At 37.3% G+C, this 18,467-nt stretch overlaps 2 protein-coding genes across 2 annotated transcripts; both read right to left on the reverse strand.

Annotated features, from left to right (window-relative positions):
* Positions 1–3,664: 3,664 nt before the first annotated feature.
* On the reverse strand, positions 3,665–10,916 carry LOC7473918 (phytyl ester synthase 1, chloroplastic-like). Its single transcript, XM_052446377.1, has 13 exons — positions 10,583–10,916; positions 10,347–10,398; positions 9,752–9,807; positions 9,085–9,243; positions 8,864–8,968; positions 8,511–8,617; positions 8,072–8,193; positions 7,654–7,762; positions 6,637–6,770; positions 5,615–5,984; positions 4,873–4,986; positions 4,553–4,638; positions 3,665–4,189 (listed from the first exon to the last, which is right to left on the reverse strand). Exons 1-13 carry the CDS (start codon positions 10,914–10,916, stop codon positions 3,889–3,891), a joined length of 2,049 nt encoding a protein of 682 aa, XP_052302337.1. The 3' UTR covers positions 3,665–3,888.
* A 5,507-nt stretch (positions 10,917–16,423) lies between these two features.
* On the reverse strand, positions 16,424–17,419 carry LOC7473919 (metalloendoproteinase 1). Its single transcript, XM_024583550.2, has one exon. The coding sequence runs from the start codon at positions 17,391–17,393 to the stop codon at positions 16,455–16,457; it is 939 nt and encodes a 312-aa protein (XP_024439318.2). The 5' UTR covers positions 17,394–17,419; the 3' UTR covers positions 16,424–16,454.
* Positions 17,420–18,467: the final 1,048 nt, after the last annotated feature.

The raw sequence follows: 18,467 nt of genomic DNA on the forward strand, positions 1-18,467 counted from the left end.
AACATGAATTTTATAAATTTTCTTATTAACTAGATACCATTAAATATACTTAATATTAAAAAATATTATACACTTATATAATGCAGGCGTGCCTATATTTATGCGTGTTTTATTTAATACAGGATTATAAGAATTTATTATTTAATCGACATATTATTTAATCTATAAACTTTGGATAAAAAAAAGTAGAATAGCTGTTAAAAGAAGTTCTAGATGACGGACGGCGGCCACGTGGTTGTCAAAAAAGATTAATGGTTTTGCTGTCACAAAGGACTGTGTAGTATTTTTATTTGTCCACCACTCCGCCTATATATTTTTTGTCCTAAATTTATTTTAAATTAATGAGGTGCCGACGTGGAAATTCATTATTTTCGGACAGTCCCCATCTCCCCGCGTCGCACCCATAGCTTTAAAATTCAGTTTATTTATTTATGAGTTTGACTTATTTTAAGGTTACTATTTTTAAAATCAATAAAATTAGTTAAAATATTTATAAATTAGCTAGAATACTTATATTAATCTAAAATTTAATTTGATCTGACGGGTTAATGTAAAACCCGGCTGACCGGGGCTGAAACAACAGATTTTACTTCCTCACGTGCCACCCCATGCCATTCAAATTATGGACCTAATTATTACATCATATTATACAAAATAATTTATTTGTTTATAATATATGTTTTAAAAACATTGCCACCCTACTGTAATCTATAGCTAAGCAAATCATTTGATTCCTAAGATTACCGGCTTGTCAAACCAATGATTGGGGTTTGATAACGTGTTAACACTAATATTTGATTTTTTTTAATACTAATTTGATGTTTTTCTTTATAATTTGGGATACTTTTTAAAATTATATTTATTTTAAAAAATATTAAATTAATATTTTTTAATATTTTTTTTTGATGATTTTGATATGCTGATGTGAAAGATTTTAAAAAAAATTTAAAATATCTATTTGGCACTGTTTGGCATTGTACTGTACTATTGAGTGCTCGTTCCCGCTGGATTGGACACGTGTTAGCTGTAGGAAGTATGGTTCCGAAAGCACCTTCGGTTCGCCAGTTCAGGCTCAACTCCTCGCTTTACGTTAGCGGACCTGCAGGTCGGGCCGGGGCTATGTGCTCTTTCTTTCTGTGTAGACAATCAAAAATATCAAAAAATACTTTTTTTTTTTTAAAAGCATCAAATTTAAACATGCATTTACAAAAATATTTGCACTTAAAAAATCAAAAGCAGATATTAAAAAAAGAAGGTATGAGCAACGTGCTTACGTTATAGAATCCAATTGAAGAAAATATTATACTATGGAGCAAATTGATAGCAATGGTAGAGATATGACGAAGAGGCAATCTTACAATAGATTTTCCTGAGGAAAGGACAAGATAAAGTTCATATTTTTGCATCCTTGATTATGATAGCATGGTAGCTATTATATTTTAAGTGTTTTTTCTATTTAAAAATATATTAAATTAATATTTTTTAATTAATTTTTTATATCAACACTAAAAAAAAAAAAAATAATTATTTTTTTTTTAAAATATTTTTAAAATACAAAAAAAAAATATTATATCAAGATATTTACAGATATTTTTTTTTTGTCGTTGAAGGGGGTGGTGTGCACTCCAGGGAAGCAAGGAAGTCCAAGAACGTGAGAGATAGCTTGAAAGAAGATGGTTTCTGTTTGGTCTTAAAAATTAGGCTGTGACTGTTATTACGGCTGTCTTTGCTCTGGCAGTTCTTTCTGTAGTTGCTCAATTCTAGGACGGCACGATGCTGCTGAGATCGGTTTCAATGCTATTTCTTGCTTAAATCAAATTCCTCATGAAAAATGTTTTATTTTATTTTATTAATTGAGTTGTTTTTAGATGTCCCTTCCTACTCTTAGCAATAGAGCTTATCATTCTCGGTTTGGTTTTTCTTTTTATAAAAACAAATTAATCAAATTGAAAAAAAATCGAAACCAAACCGAAACCGGTTCAAACCGACCAGTTTTAGTTCTGTTTGGTTTTTTTGAACAAAACCCGGTTAAAACCGATTTGGCTCGGTTTTTTCGTTTTGGCTTGGTTTTCTTATTTGACTCGGTTTTTGTCCGGTTTGGCTCGGTTTTTTTTCCGGTTTTTTCAGTTCAGGTTTGGTTCGGTTCGATTTGGTTTTTTCAGTTTCAAGCTTATAAAACCGAATCGAACGGGTCGGTTTTTCCAAAATTTTAATTGGTTATTTTTTTTTTCAGTTTTTTCAGTTTAATCAGTTTTTTAGTATTTTTGCTCACTCCTACTTAGCAATTGGATTTCAATTTAGCTAGGAAAAAAAAACTATTGATAAAAAAGAGTTTGAGAATTAAAATAAAAAATAAAATTGCTACAGTAAAATGGAGTGAAAATATTTTTTAAATATAGTGAATCTTTCATAGTTTAGTGTTTCCTGTTAGAATTGAGCTTGATTTCCATTCCTTAAATTCCAAAATATGTAGCCAAATATTATTGTATAATAATCCCTGCCTAACTTAGTAATAACTAGTTATGTGACTGGTGCTTTGTAGAAGGTTAGTTTTTTTTTTTTTGTAAAAAAATAAATACATAGGGTTTCGCTAATCATAAAAAAATTAAATGTAAAATGAAAGTGAAAAAAAAGCATGAAGATTAATTTTAAAAAAATTAAATGTTGAAGGATGAAATTTAAAAAAAATCAATTTTAAAAAAGAACTAAAAAAAATTAAATTCAACTAGTGTGAACTTTTAAAACTCGTGATCATGGTCTTAAGACGGGACCGATGCATATAAGAAAAATCTAAAAAAATAACAAAGCATAATTTTCATTAAATATTTGCAGTGATGAAATTAAAAAAGAATAAATTAAAAAAAAGATCTTAATCAACAAGGGCTAACCCGTTAACCCTGTGACCTTCGGTATAAGTTTGAGATAACCCTACACAAAATAAAATAAAATAAAAAGTACAAAGATCAATTTTAAAAAAATTAAATATTGAAGGATGAAATTAAAATTTTTTTTTTTTTATAAAAAAACATAAAAAAAACTCAAAAATCAACTTGTGTCGATCTTTAAAATTATCATCTTGGTATGAGATGTCAACTAACCCTATATATATATATATATATATATATATATATATATATAAAATCTACATCTAAGCAATGCCATGTGATTGGGATCTAGATCTAAGCAAATCATTTAATTCTTAACACTAGATTTGAAAATGTTTTTTAATTATAAAAATATTAATTTAATATTTTTTAAAAAATATTTGTGAATAATTTTGATATTCTCATACTAAAAGTATCAAAAAACTACTTTTGCCTTTACAGAAATACTTGCACAACATAATCAAACATATATGGAAAAAGAAAGGAAGAATCTAATTTAACTAATATTGTGTGGCACATTGCACTGGTAGAGTTGGGACCAAGAGGCAATCTTGGAGGGTTTTTATAAACCTGCAACTCTTCTTCTTCGCCGTAGATCCGCAGCTCTCATCGTCTCTTCCACCTCCAGACAGTAAAGAACGCCACGAATATGGCATGTCCTGCCTTATCACACCCACAAAACCTTTTACCTTCGTCTCCAAGCTTTCGTTAATTGTTTTTTCACCAAAAACTCAATTCTATAAGATAAATTAGAACTTAATTGATGAGATTAGGTATGATTGCATGCAAGAATTTATATTCTAAAAATGACATTTGATCATAGAAAAATATAATAAACAACATCTAATATCATCAAACTGTTAAAATAATGTAAGTTTCCTATTGAGCAATAAAAGGTTTTATGGAAACTTTGTGAGAATTATAGGTTTTACACTGAAAAGTTATAAACTATAGATCAGTCAAAGTGAAGCTCCTCCTCTTTTGACCCCATGGATAATCCTGCTCAAGGATCAAACGTAGGGACATTACTCGAAGGAGAATGTAATGCCTGGTATATTGTTCTGTTAATGAGACTCCTGTAAGGATCCTCCTCTCTTTTCTTCAGCAGATATGCAATGTTGTTTTCAACTTCAGATTTTACGTGCAAGTATAACTGGTTTGCATTTTCTCTGTCTCTCAGCATGTCTTCCATTCCCTTCGTTTTTATGGGCTTCCCGAATAGATAATAAAACCGACCCGGTAGCTTAGGCAAAACCCCCGGGATGTACACTTGTTGGTTGGCTACCTCCCCTTTGCTGTTGTCCCTGTAAGGAAAAACCATGGCATGTCAATGTGCTGATGGCTTGAAACCTGCAGAGACTCTTTTTTCAAGGAGAACAAGATCGTGGGATTTGAACTCCTCATCTCTTTGGTTAATAAAGACTATGATTCCACATCAAAGAACTATCTTAATTGCCAGAGAATTGTTTTATATTATACTTTAATAAGAAAAGGGGCACATTAGAGCAGCATCATGACATCTCAAAGGAATCATTGCATGTATAGATCTTGAAGAGGAACATGTGGAAATCAGGGGACCTGAATGAATTATCCACCAAGAGGCATTTAACAATATAACGTTCTAATGGGAAGAAGCAGGTAAATGTTGTTGCATGGAGAGTAATCACCTTATTCTTGTAGCTTTACTGTTAACCTCTCTGATATAGTCGCTAACTATAGGGATTTTCATCATGTCATGATAATCCAGAACCAGCTGCCACAGTAAAAAACAAAATTAAAAAGAAAAGAGAAGAAAAGTAGAAGTCACAATGAACCTAAAACTTTGCTTGTAGACTATGAAAAGGAGACAGCAAAGAAAAAGGATGCACATTTCAGGAGTTAGCAAACTTTTTACACCAAACAAGAAAAAAATATTTGGACCATCAGAAACAGGATGTAGAACTAAAACATATAAAGCTTTTGGAAAAGAAAGAAAGCAAAAGCTTACATGTGTTAAATCATCTTCTCCTACAGTTCCAAATGGTACAATTGTGGCTCCAAACCTCGCTGCTGTTCTCACAAATTCTTGTTGATCAGGCCAAAATAACTTGTATTCCTCACCCTGGAGCAGAATCAAAATGTAACTGAGAGGAACCAAACTATTGAAAAAGCAGTATAAAGGCCACAATAACTTGTATTTCTCTTTAGAAATGAGTAGAATACAGGTCAAAATGCATAAATGCTAATACCAGAAAGAAGTTGATTACATGAAACAAAATTTGGATAGGTGAAAGATTTGAATTTATGCATCGTATGATTATGCAGTACCTGCTGTGAAACTCAATTAAACCTCACTACTTTATTCATCAACTCCAATAGCTAAAACTGTAACTGAGGTCAAACTAGTAAGGGATAAAGAGTCTATGTCTTGACCTAAAAATCAACAACCAAGATAGTTGCATTTCTTTTCTTTGAAGTTACTCAAAAATCGATTTGATGGTGGCGAGGTTGAAATCATGAGGATTAATTGCGGCAAGATCTCAAGTTACTATGCATGCATCAGGTGATGAACTACAGGTCCACTAACCATAGCTGCGATATGGTGGTGTAAATGTTTACATAATTATCAAAGTTTCAGCCGTTTTATGTCTTCTCTTTTGAACAATGAAATCTAGCAGATATTTGAAAAGAAAATTTAAGAAAATGTCCTTTCCAAAGAAAACTTAATGAACAGGAGGAACTTGCCATACCTTGTTATGCAGAGACTCTCGAGCCCCTCCAGGATAAAGAACCACATGTGATTTTGTTGACAGCAATTTGAAAAGATTGCTAGCGGTTCCAGCTACCGTTCCCATTACTCTAATCCAATCAGCATAAGCAAATTCATTAGATGAATCCTCCAGCTTTCCTGTAAATAGGTCGGGATGCCCTAAACCACGAACCATAATGTTCTTCTCTCTTAAGAATCCTTCGCCAAGGGGATAAATGTCAAATGCCATCAGCATGTGGTAACCAACTAATAAGACAGGACCTTCGTTTGGAACCCCAGCAAGACCTTTCACTATCTTCCCATCTTCCAGAGTTGAAAACATGGTGGAACCAGCAGCATAAAGCAGTAACCTGATGTTTCATGCAATTGCAACACCAGCTTGATTTCGTTATCAGAAAACTCATGATAGAAACATAGAATGCAACATTGAAACTGGAAATAAGCTGGACAGGCTAGCATGTATACAATGCCCAAACTTAGAGAATTAAACTGGGGCTTTACAACAATGTCGTCCTTTATAGAGTCAACCCACTCCATATTTGTCGATCAAACATAAGTCTCAATGATAGCAGAATATAATTTGCAGAACAAATTTCAAGATTCCAATCAAACAAGTTTCTTGCAGTAACCAAATCTTTATGAAAGCAATCAGAACCAAGGTTGAAGGGGAAGATTGAGGCATGGAGACTTAAAACTATACACAGGAAACAGCAAGAGGAGGTCAGTAAGAGATCTTTACAGAGAAAACAGCTGACTGAATGATAGAAAAGATCAGCTGAGTAAATCAACACGTTTAACATTCACAAATAACGATTTTTTTTTCAAGTTATTAAGACTGTCTAGCTACTGTATAATTAACCAGATGAATGCTCGGTCAAGTCCCTATGGTCTCTTTCTGAGGGTGGACATAAGTCTTATCTTTGTCAAAGAAAGATAGAACAAGTTCATAGCAAGAAGTGTCGATTAAGAAACTATGCATGAAGATTTGCTCAGCTCAATTACCCATATGCTTCTTCAAAGAACGATTTGAATTCTGAAGTGCTAGGTGGGAGATAGTCTGAGACAAAATCAATCCGCTTTGAACGACGGTATTTACTAGTACCTTTAATAGCAGTGAGCAAACCAACACCATCTTCCTGTGCCATTACAGGGAAAAAAAAAAAAAAGAAGCAAAAGACCAGTCATAAATTTGTAATCTCAGTATAATAGCATCAAAGAATGGAAGCTTGATTTGGAACAACAGATGCTTGTAGTCTAACATTTGAGACAAGAAAAAGAGTGAAAAGCATCAAAGGCCTTCTATATAACCAAAGCCTTAGGGGTTCCTCTGTCTTTCATGGAGTCTTAATCGACAAATGTCATCAGGTGGCTTAAAGACAGTGCAGGCTGACCATGGAAATTCTCTCAGGGCTTTCTTAGTTATATCTTTGTTATCCAAGATGTTCCTATCAATAGATTTTGTCTACACTCCTTGAGAAACCAAAATGTGTGGAGGTCATCTCTGACTTACCTCATAGCTTGGTTCTAGATGTTTTCATCAGCAATACAGTCTATGTTTAAGTTGTTGCTAGAGTTCCTCTCACTGAGTTCAGGTTACCTAGAAGGTCACAGTTTTTGCTTACTGGTTCCCGAAAATATTCTATATCATGTGATGGCTTATCAGAATAAATAAAATTGTTTGATGGAGTCAAATGAAGACTTGACAGAACACTACTTAACAGCAACAGCATAAGAGCTACATCTTGCCTTTGTCAATTTTTAGAATTTTTGTTTCAGAATTTAACCTTGTCTTTATGAGATCACAGAAGAAATGTATAAAACATATGAATTCTTCACATACACAGAAATTGGTTGTGCGCGACATCAAATCAACAAGGCATTAAAATCTTTTACGTGACCAGGAGGAGCTCATCTGATTTTAAAGATCTCAGATGGAATTAAGTAGCTACATGCAACAATTACGAAACCTTGCACAAGCATTCACACACAAGCACAGATAACCAATTTATTCTCACATACCAGTAAAATGGCATGTCCGTTGCCCTTGAAGTTACGAACTGTGCAATTCTGTAACAAGCTTTTAAGACGTAGAGCTTCATCTCTGCTAGGAAGCAGGCGATCCCTCTCACTACAACATAAATATAATATCAATCATAATATTTCGTCAACATTTACAGATTCAAAAAGCAGCTCGAATACAGAACCTCAACAAAATCGGGCATGAGAACATAGCCGGACATGGTGGGGACTGGAGGGAGCTGCGGCCCCACAAAACCTTTTGAACTTAATGAACAGTATATACGTAAATGAATGGTTATTATGAACAGTAACCACCACAGACAGATCCATAGACATTTTCAAAATAACAATAGATATCCAAAAAGGGGCAGCAGTAAATTGTGCAAAAAACTATAGAAAGCAAACTAAGAATATAGACCTGGCAAGTAGCAACACTTCAGCTTTCACAGTATGAAGACAGGAGTTAGCATAATCAGCAGCTGATCTAAGCAGCTTCATCTTCCAGACAAGAGTGTCCTTTGGAATGATGTCAGCCACAACCTGAAAATAAACAATAGTGCATCTAATTGATATCTTCATAAAAGGTTATGGAGAATATATTGACTAATTTGAATAGAAGTGCTAGATCCGCACAGCATAGCAAAATCTTGATTCTGTGCATTATATTGGACTATTATAATCTAATATTAAAGCATAATACGTGAATAGGAAATAAAGAACGAAGAATGAGTTCTTCTCGAAAGAAAGAAAGGAGAAGAAAAGAAAGAAACGAACGCTGAATAAGACCAAACCAAAACAATAAAAAAAGAAAGTGGTCAGGAGCACAAAGGCTAGACATTGCTCAGTTCGTTTCTTACAGAAAGACTATGTAGCAAAGCCATGAGATTCTGATACAGTTTTCCGATTTTTAATCTAGAAGGAAGCCTATCTTCAACACCGACCATTGCCATCTTAACTGGATTACCTGATGTCAAGAAATAGAAAAAATTAGCAACACTAAAGGCACTAGCAAAGCAATTTGAAAGTGCAGAAAGTCACACTTCCTATTGGCAGAACAGTTGGAAAAGGAGTCATGATTATGTTGGTAAATACTATAAACACAGCAAAGAGATCCATGAAACTTTACAAAGAAGCGGAACAAAAAGAAAAGCAAAGAAACTACCAACCAATCAGTTTATCTACAAATCTGGGTAGGAAATCATTCATGTACCTGTAAGAACGCTAAGAAGACACAGTAACCCATTATGCAACTGATTAGGCACGGCTTCCAAAATAGGGAGAAAGGGCTGCAGCTTTGACCTGCCAAATGAGGTAGCTATAAACAAAAGGATAAAATGTCAGACTACCTCAGATAAGATCAACAAAATGTCAAGGAATTAAAGTTCATCAAGAACGAGAGACAAAGAAGTTACTGCATATCTGGAAACAGACCTGGATTGGCTAATATTACTACAAGGTCAACTTTAGGATTACGAGCAGCAACAGCAATTGCTAGACATCCTCCAATGGATTCCCCCACTAGGTAAATTGGTTTATTAGGATTACGAGCATGCTCGAGCCTCACAGTTTCTTCGACAAATTTCACCAGCCCTTCATGTCATAAGATCCTGTTACGTTATTGATAAATAATAATGTTTTATTAATAAAGGAGCTTTGCCAATGCATGTCCTGGCAAAAAATTGTTGAAGGTCACGCATGCCATTTCTTAGAGCAGAAGCAATTGAAATGCTTACAGGTCCATACAAACTTTATTTAGTTAGTTTATCTTATTTGATTATCCATTTTGGAATAGGTTTTGCTCAACAGTCACCACTCATCAACCTTTCGAACTCTATCACCTATTCCAGCATGATCACCATGGGAGAGTGCTACAATTAGCATCATTGTAGATGAATTATTGAAAATTAGCATTCATCAGAGGTTTATAAAAGAATTTAGTTTCACCAATGAAAAGCTAATAGTACTCTCACATGAATAATCATACTATTATGGATAACTTCAAAATGCCATTTTTCTGAATTGTGGACAGAAATGAATCACTAAATAAATAATTCAAGAAAATGCTCTGATGAATCTAGAAGTTATGGAAGGCTAAGACCTTCAAATGGCGTTCGATCATACACTGGAATATGAAGGCATAGTACTTCAAATGCCCTGCATTTGCCAAAGTTTCAAGGTAGAAATCATTTATCTAATTAACTGATATGAAATAACAGAGCTGAAAGAACAGTGATTAGCAACTAGTTTTTGAAACATTGGTGTATGAGAAACAGTTTCGACACAATGCCAGAAACCACACATGGATACACAAATTTCACAAATGAGGTGAAAACACAGCAAACAATCTTGAATTGACATCTTGATAGCTTATCTGACCGTAGCTGTACATCATACATGTACAAAGATATAAACATGCAATTGACTGCCTTCAATACAAAATATGAATGCCATAACTCTGAAGCAGTTCAAACAGGAACGAAAAATGAACATTGGAGAAGCCCTACCCCTTTAAAGAGCCAGAAAAATGATTCAATTGCACTAAAACAGGTTTCCATGGAGGAAAGACTCTGACAGACGAGTTTGAGATTGAGGCTTAGTTGAGTTCAGTTCTTATTAATTATAAGCAATGAAGTTAAAATAGCTAGAATTATTTTTTCCCGCCCTTTATAGAGGTAGACATAACAAAAACTTACTTTCCAAGAGCTTTATGGTGCAAAGTTAGGCCCAAGCCAACACCATCAACCCCTGCATGCATCAATTGCAAGAGAGTCATTCAGTTGAACCAACAACATACTCCTATTAAATCAAACATTAAGGAGAAAAACAACTTTCATTACCTAAAAGCCAGTTCATGTATGAATATGTGCTTCTGATTTGCAAAACTTTTAACAAAATTAGGTAAAGTCTATCAGAACAAGGCAGTAGTTACCAGGCAAAAACAGAAGAGTTGGAGAACTTTTCAAAGGTTGCCCGCACTCAATGGGGCAAAACCACCGGGGCGGGCCACCATCAGGCCTAATCATCTCCTTGGCTCCATCGAAATAATCCTTTATGGTCTTGGTCCCATACCCATCATCCCACAATGGTTCCAGATCTTTTGGACCAAAATCATTGACCCACTTTTTTTCCTCAATTGAAGGCTTCAACCTGCCAAGTTTTAAAGCAACACTAGCTGAACTTTGAACTCTCGCTTGAAACCGAGGCTTTACGTCTGAATTTAAACCAAAACAGGGCAGTATTCCAGATGTAACAAATGATGCCATTGATTGTATAGCCAATGGCAGAAAATGCTTCGAGTCTTTACAAATTCCGTAAAGAACAGCCTAGAACTACTTATAGTTAAAAGGAAAAAGTCAGGCAAAACAAGTTTGGAATGTTGAACAATCACACCCTCTCACATACAAGTTCAAGATTCATCAATTGAACTGCTTGGGACATTTTCTCAAGTATACTAGGCAACGACTGACTTAACTTGTGGACCATTTTCAGGTGCAATGACAAAATACACTCAAGATCACTGCTTAAAAAAAAAACACTCTAAATTGATGGAACAATCACGCCCTTTCAATATGCACCCCTTTTCAAGACTCACAGATTGAACAACCTGGGAAACAAATTTCAACTATCAAGGAGAACTAAGAAATTTTCTTGTGCTAATAGTGATCAAAACAAACAGAACAGGAACCAAGAATCAAATTTGAAGCGACATGCAGTCGGGGTTTTAATATGGGCTGGCAAGAAGTTTATTTTTTTTAAAAAAAAAAGAATATGATGATAGCAAGATATGGTCAAGGACAATTGTCCATTTGAACATGCAATTTTTTCACGTCAAGATTCACACAGATGATTGAGATAGTATAGTATATATAGATGAAAACTATGTTGTGGATGAGGTGTCTTAACCAGATCTACAATGTACGTAGCACATAAATGCAATTCCCAAAATTGTTGGCTCCAAGAGACTCCTTTCAATGCTTCCGTGAAGCTTACAAGAAAAATGCACCCGCACAAGTTTACAGGTTTTTATGTCAGACAAAGAAAGAACTTTGTTCAGTTGCTTAGGGAAGGCAAAATCCAATCGGATGAGGGAAGGTACGAGGGGCGGCAGATGCCACGGCCCCGCAGGCGACCAGTAGAGGAGGCTAACGGGCATAGTTATTAAACTCGCCCAGCAGCTGACCCGTTGTCTGACTCGAACGGGTTTAATTTCAAACAGTTTAGGACATTGTTCTAGTTAAACCTGTGTAATCTAACAAACTTCAAAAAACTAAATTGCTTTGTTATTCCAAGTTCCATCAACTGTATTCTTGAATAATTAATTTTCTAGATTTATATTATCATTATTTATATTTTACCAAGTATTATCAAAGTTATATTAAAACAAATATTTATATGAATTTAATATTTATTTTTAGTAGGTCTCGTAATAAGACAAATCAAATTTTATTCATATAATAATAAAATTTAAATAATTAATATCTGCGTGTCAAAGAAAGAGGAGGAGGGAAAAAAAGAGAAATAAAAGTTTTTTTTTTTATGTTCTTTCTTGGTGATAAAAACGAGAAGATGGAGAGGTTAGTCCGCTCTCTCTATAGACTATTACAAGAGAGATTTAAACTTTCACTCTCGCACATAAATGACCTATTAAATTAATTAAAGAAAATATTGTTTTTTGGATCGTGTTTTTCCATGCCTAATTTGATGACGCATTGGTTAGAATTTGTCATTGAAATAAGTATTTCTTATCAATACACACTTCTCATAAGACATTTAAAGGACCAATAAGAATATTAGGTTCGATAAAGTGACAAAACAATAAAATTGCAGCCTTGCGTCTAGTTTTTATATATATATATATGTGAAGGGCTTTATTTTATAAGATATTTCAACCGTAATTAATTATTATCCCTGTGACCCAGATTTAGTAGCGTTGTAGTTATAACTGTTAGGATATTGTCATTTAGTGGCAATACCCCACCACTAATTGTGGCTTAGTGGAAGCACCACTAGTGCCACAATTAGTGGCATGATTTCGGGACCTATTGTCCCCTTGCTATTGCTGGAGAAGATTGCCATGTTTGCCTATAAAAGAGGCATGTTTTGTGAGAGCAAGATTGAGATGGTTGAGAGAGAGTGAGAACGTGAGAATAGAGAGAAAGAGAGAGCTGCAACAGCTGTGTGTGAGAGCTGGGAGTAGAGTAGAGTGGATGTAATCCTCCTCCTCCATGTATTTATTGTATCCTTTCTCTATCTCTAATAAAATGAACCTCTCCCGTGGATGTAGGCGGTTTTGCCGAACCACGTAAAATATTGTGTCAGTGTGCTTTACCCTCCGATGAGCAACTATCAGTACACCCCCGGTCCGCGCATGGGGGTGCCGGAATCCCCAACAATTGGTATCAGAGCTGATGGTTTAAAGTGGTGTTTGATTTTGCTCAAAAATGAAAATTGTCAAAATTGTGTTTTGACCATACCACTGTGTAGAGGAGGAAGAGACGAAGCCACTGGTGAAAACGGCGTCAAAATCGAACGTCGGACATGACCGCACTCTCCATCACTCTCCGACAGGGCGTCTGCCCACGCGCGCAGACGCGCCCCACGCGTCTTCTTCGCCCGGATGGGCTGACCCGACCCGAATACCAGTTGACCCAACCCATGTGACTGACCCGGATATTAATGACGTCAGCATGACATAATTGTGATGTCAGCATGCACAGTAGGCATGTCAGGGATGACATCAGCATGATGTAATTGTGATGTCAGCATGCACAGTTGGCATGCCATGTCAGCGACCAGTCAGCTGACACGTCAGCATACTGGGACTCACCTGCCACGTCATCAGCCGCGAGCCGAGCCGAGTGCGCCGAGCTGAATTGGAGCCGAGCCGAGCCGCGAGCAGAGGGACAGGATCCAGTGTAGCGGATCCTACGTGCAACCGGATCTGAGATTGAATCTAAGCCGTTGATCAGGCCAGAATTGTTTTGATCAAATCTTAGCCGTCTGAAGTGCGATTTGGACGATTTCAGACTTGTTTCCAGCTAATTTGATCATTCCGGATGAAATGGTATGGTCCGATCGTTGAAATTTGAGACCAAAAGTGGTGGTGGTTAATTAACAAAAGAGATTGCCCGATTAGGAGGCATCTGAAGGTCATCGTGGTGGTCGATGGAGATGAAGAAGAAAAAGGTGCACATGTTTACCCAATTACATGTGCTGAATTGATTAGTGAGAATTTTAATTGCCTCGAGGGAAGGCAAAAATTGGGACACTCTGGACACCCGGTTATGTGGACAATTAGAGGTGTAGAGTGAAAATTGATGAAGACCAATCTTGACGAATCTAAGAACTGGTAGTCTCGCTAGATGTTGAGAAATCATGTATTAAACCAGTATATTCCAGATCACTTGTAAAGGAAAGCCGCAACAAAGCTAGCAAATGGTTGTATATGCGGAAAGATAGTACGATGGATAGATATAGTCTAAGAAGTTCTGTTTAGGAGATTGGGTTTTAAGCGGGACCAGTGTGACCCCTCCAATATTTCCTGGGAACTTGGTTAGTGGAAGGATTATCCATACGGTACTATTTTCGTATATATAGCAGTTTGTAATGAAACAGTTGAAGACTAGCAGGACGACGGCACAAGGGAACAGTTGGGTTCCGTATGATCAAGGATCTGATGAAGTGGTGATTTCTCCAAAGAAGTTAGATTCGGTGACTGTGATTTCTCGAGGGGAGAATTGATGAAGACCCTGATAATGGTAGAGAAATACGGCAAGGGATAAAGATTGGCACCGTATTTTGACTTGGACAGGTGTTATGACAGGATGAGCTGCTGTCAAACATAAGCAAGGAATAGGGGAAAATCTGGAGAACAGAAATTGCACGATGGCACACGGAGATTGTGCAGGAGTACCTGTAGGATCCAACGAGGTACTGTAATGAGACAACAGGTGCAAGGAGAAGAAGTGTTCCCAGATGAAGCTCAGAGCAGAGACTGTTAAAGTTTGTACAACAGGAAGTCTCTTATGCTCTTGATGAAGACAACAGGCGAAGACCTTTCCAATGCATGCAAGGATGGAAAGAGAGCTGTTGTAGAAGCACCTAATTGAGGGGGTGCAAACGCCTGTGATAAAAGGCGACCGCCTATGATGAAAGGCGAAGACACCAAAGAGAGTTGGTGTAGGTGGAGCTGTCAAGCAGAAAGGCACAGAAGCTCCAAACATAGAAATCGAGGTGGAGGATCGCGAGGATTATACCGCAACTTTCTCTTTCTATGTAGTCAGTAGCAGTAATCTCTCCCATAAGTGCACATGGTGGTAGAGACTTTTGGAGCCACTTTGAAGCATCTCAGCTGAAGGAGGATGCGGCCACCTATGAAAGGTGAAGACACCTTAGATGGAAGGTGTGTGAGGGCCATGATAGGAGCCCGGATCAGACCGCCCCATGACAACGGGCGAAGACACCTTAGAGAAGGTGTGAGGGCCATGATAGAAGCCCCATTTCAGACCGCCGCATGACGACGAGCGGAGACACCTAAGGAGAAGGTGTGTGGGCCACGACATGAGCCCAGTTCAGAACGCCCCAGAGCCAATGTGATGGCTGGATATGAGTGGACAGGTGTATAGCCAATGAAGTGGCTATGATGAGTATAGAGACAAATGCAGGATTGACTTTCATGGATATTGCCCCCATGCTAAAGATCAATGAGCTAGAAGACATTTGCCTTGGACAATAAGTGGGTGACTTGTGGAGCATTAAGACGCGGCTGCTATGAAGAAGCAGAGGGCATGCGCAGGTTCCGGGAACGAGTTGACTCTTGTCAAGGTGGTGAGCTCGGTAATGGCATTGTAATACTCAGAGTATGAAGACAGATATGGATCAACCTTTAATGGGCTGCCCCCATGGTTAAAGGTGGAGAGCTACCCGGACTCTTACGACTAAGAGCGAGAGACTCACGGAGAAGTAAGGCGTGGTTCCTAGGGTGGAACAGAGGGCAGGCGCAACTCCTGGATGAGTAGACTCTTGGAAGAGTGGTGAGCTTGTGATCACATTGAAATACTAAATGACTGTCGCACTTGGAAATATTTGTTTGAGGGGGTGTTGTAAGCCTTGGTGTAAGGCTTGAAAAATCATTCCGGACCGAGCATGGTTGATACGCTCGAAGGGGAATGTTGTGTTGAAGACGCTCTCAGAATGGTAATCTTGGAAAAGCTGCAAGATGCAAGCCTGTGCTGAAGAAGCAAGAAGACAATTGCCCACACAAATGGCAAAGGGGGTGATTGTTAGGATATTGCCATTTAGTGGCAATACCCCACCACTAATTGTGGCTTAGTGGAAGCACCACTAGTGCCACAATTAGTGGCATGATTTTGGGACCTATTGTCCCCTTGCTATTGCTGGAGAAGGTTGCCATGTTTGCCTATAAAAGAGGCATGTTTTGTGAGAGCAAGATTGAGATGGTTGAGAGAGAGTGAGAACGTGAGAATAGAGAGAAAGAGAGAGCTGCAATGGCAGCAGCCTTGCTGCCATTGCAGCAGCTGCAACAGCTGTGTGTGAGAGCTGGGAGTAGAGTAGAGTGGATGTAATCCTCCTCCTCCATGTATTTATTGTATCCTTTCTCTATCTCTAATAAAATGAACCTCTCCCGTGAATGTAGATGGTTTTGCCGAACCACGTAAAATATTGTGTCAGTGTGCTTTACCCTCCGATGAGCAACTATCAGTACACCCCCGGTCCGCGCATGGGGGTGCCGGAATCCCCAACAATAACTTGTTAACTAGCATATTACGGGGGCTTCGTGATTAATTGGAGTACAAAGCACGTATGCCAGCAATATCATCCTGACCGAGATCCCTTTTGATAGTTCCTTGTGGAATTTCTGCGAACATAATGGAATTTTGATCCATGCTGTGATCGAGTCCGAGAAGATGCCCGATTTCATGAACAGCTACTGATTCCAGGTCCACTTCATCTGCGCTTGGGTTGGTGCTCCATTTCTCGTCCGCATCATAATGGAACCTCCCATCTGTCGGTGCAAAGGCGTGGGCTAGTATGCGTCCCGGACCGTCGAAAGGGTACCGGTCACCATGATCGCCACTTTGAAATCCGATTACAATATCTGCCTGGGAACCTTCAGAAGCTTCCTGGAATGTAAACTGGGTTACGTCTGCCCACTTTTGGAATGCTCGTGAGCATGCAGACCTCAGTTCCTGCATGTCAATAACTTGGACACTGGAGCTGAAAGTGTAAGTGAGATGAAATTTGGAAGATGGCCACCTCGGCGTTCCACCAAAGAAGCTGTAGTGAGAAACCGTGTGGAACTTGCTCGACTTGCTGTCGTGTTCAGTTCTGCCTGCCTGTTTTGATGTATCGACGTGGTTGATGGGATCAGGAACTCCACATCGAGGAATCATAAGTTCCTTTATAGTATCAGAATCAAGACTCCCAGTAACCTTGAGACGGTAATTCTTTTGGTAGGTTTTGAGCGCAGATTCGAAGATCTCATCAAAATCATCGCTAAGCTTGATATCATGCTGATGATCTTTTGGATAGTATCCAATATTTTTGAGGTGGTGTTTGAGCTCCTTGAGCCCTTTAACATTTTGCCCCTTCTGGCATCCCTCCAGGTTTTGAAGGAACTCAAAAGTATTGGACTTCAAAGTCCTGGATTGAGCTGTGAAAGGGTGAATAAAAACAAGGAGGAGGATGGATGCATAAAGATGGGAGAGTTTAGTGGCCATTGCAAGTTGTTTTAAGGAGAGGGGCTGATCTTTTTTTGCTTGATTTTGTGTAATCTCTGCATGTCTATTTATACACCAATCAACCAAAATTGGATAAATGTTTCTAATGTGAACTCGTTGACAGAAAACAGTGCAGTTCCCTAATGCAGAGTGATTTCCGATTGGCATTTTCCATGCCCCTTCTGTCATGGACATGCAGCCGGAGGATTAAGTTTTCAACACTTGATGTGAAAGGGTTGCAGGTCCCTTTCTCAACAATGGCATCATATAATAAAGCGTGAAAATTCCCCATGTAATTTCTAATCTGTGAACAATCCTGGAGTCTTAAATTGGTTGTATGAAACTTTATACACTCAACACTTTTACATGCAATTTTCAGGATTGGAGCTCTTGCATTAATCCTAACTGCAAATATTTAAGTACCCAAAAGATTTCTCATTGCATCGTAAAGAAGTCGATTTTTCCATTTTTTTTGTTTTAATGTTCGATCAACTAATGAGATATACAAGCAGATTTAACGTAATGATCATAAATTCATTAACTTTTTTTTTATATAAATATAATTTTTCAATTATAATTACATAATGATGGACGGCTATCCTTCATTGTGTAGTTCAAGATCCGATAAATATCTATATGAATCAAAAAAAAAAAAAAACCAACCACAAATTTTTTTTCTTTAAAGTTTTATATTTTCTCTGGAATCCAAGACTTTCAAGTTTAGTACTAGCACTTGAGTTCATATACTTTAGCTTTATTAAAAAGAGGGTAGTGGATTCTTAAATTAGGAAGGGGTTGGCGGCATAGTTTTTAAACTTCATCCAGGGCTAATTCTAAGTTATAGGTTTAGTAAATTGACCAAATTTAATCCGGTTCAACTTAATTTCTTTAATTTTATTAAAAATAAAAATAATATTATTTTTTAAAATAAAATTAATAGGTTTTGACTGAGTTTTATTTGAGTGGACCAAATCACGAACCAACCCGGGTTTTTAACGAAGTCAATTCTCTATCTAATTTTATTGAACCCTAACCTAGTATAAACATCAGGTCACCAAAATTATAGACCAACCC

The sequence above is a fragment of the Populus trichocarpa genome, chromosome 13, assembly GCF_000002775.5.
Source record: "Populus trichocarpa isolate Nisqually-1 chromosome 13, P.trichocarpa_v4.1, whole genome shotgun sequence".
NCBI classification, from domain to species: domain Eukaryota; kingdom Viridiplantae; phylum Streptophyta; class Magnoliopsida; order Malpighiales; family Salicaceae; genus Populus; species Populus trichocarpa.

What these genes read in the sequence shown, in the direction of transcription:
- LOC7473918 (XM_052446377.1), bottom strand. Translation starts at nt 10,916, where the DNA reads ATGGCATCATTTGTTACATCTGGAATACTGCCCTGTTTTGGTTTAAAT. An exon ending in TGATCGAACGCCATTTGAAG is followed by an intron (nt 9,244 to 9,751) that starts GTCTTAGCCTTC and finishes TATGACATGAAG; the next exon opens with GGCTGGTGAAATTTGTCGAA. An exon ending in TTCTTTGAAGAAGCATATGG is followed by an intron (nt 5,985 to 6,636) that starts GTAATTGAGCTG and finishes ATGAAACATCAG; the next exon opens with GTTACTGCTTTATGCTGCTG.
- LOC7473919 (XM_024583550.2), bottom strand. Translation starts at nt 17,393, where the DNA reads ATGGCCACTAAACTCTCCCATCTTTATGCATCCATCCTCCTCCTTGTT.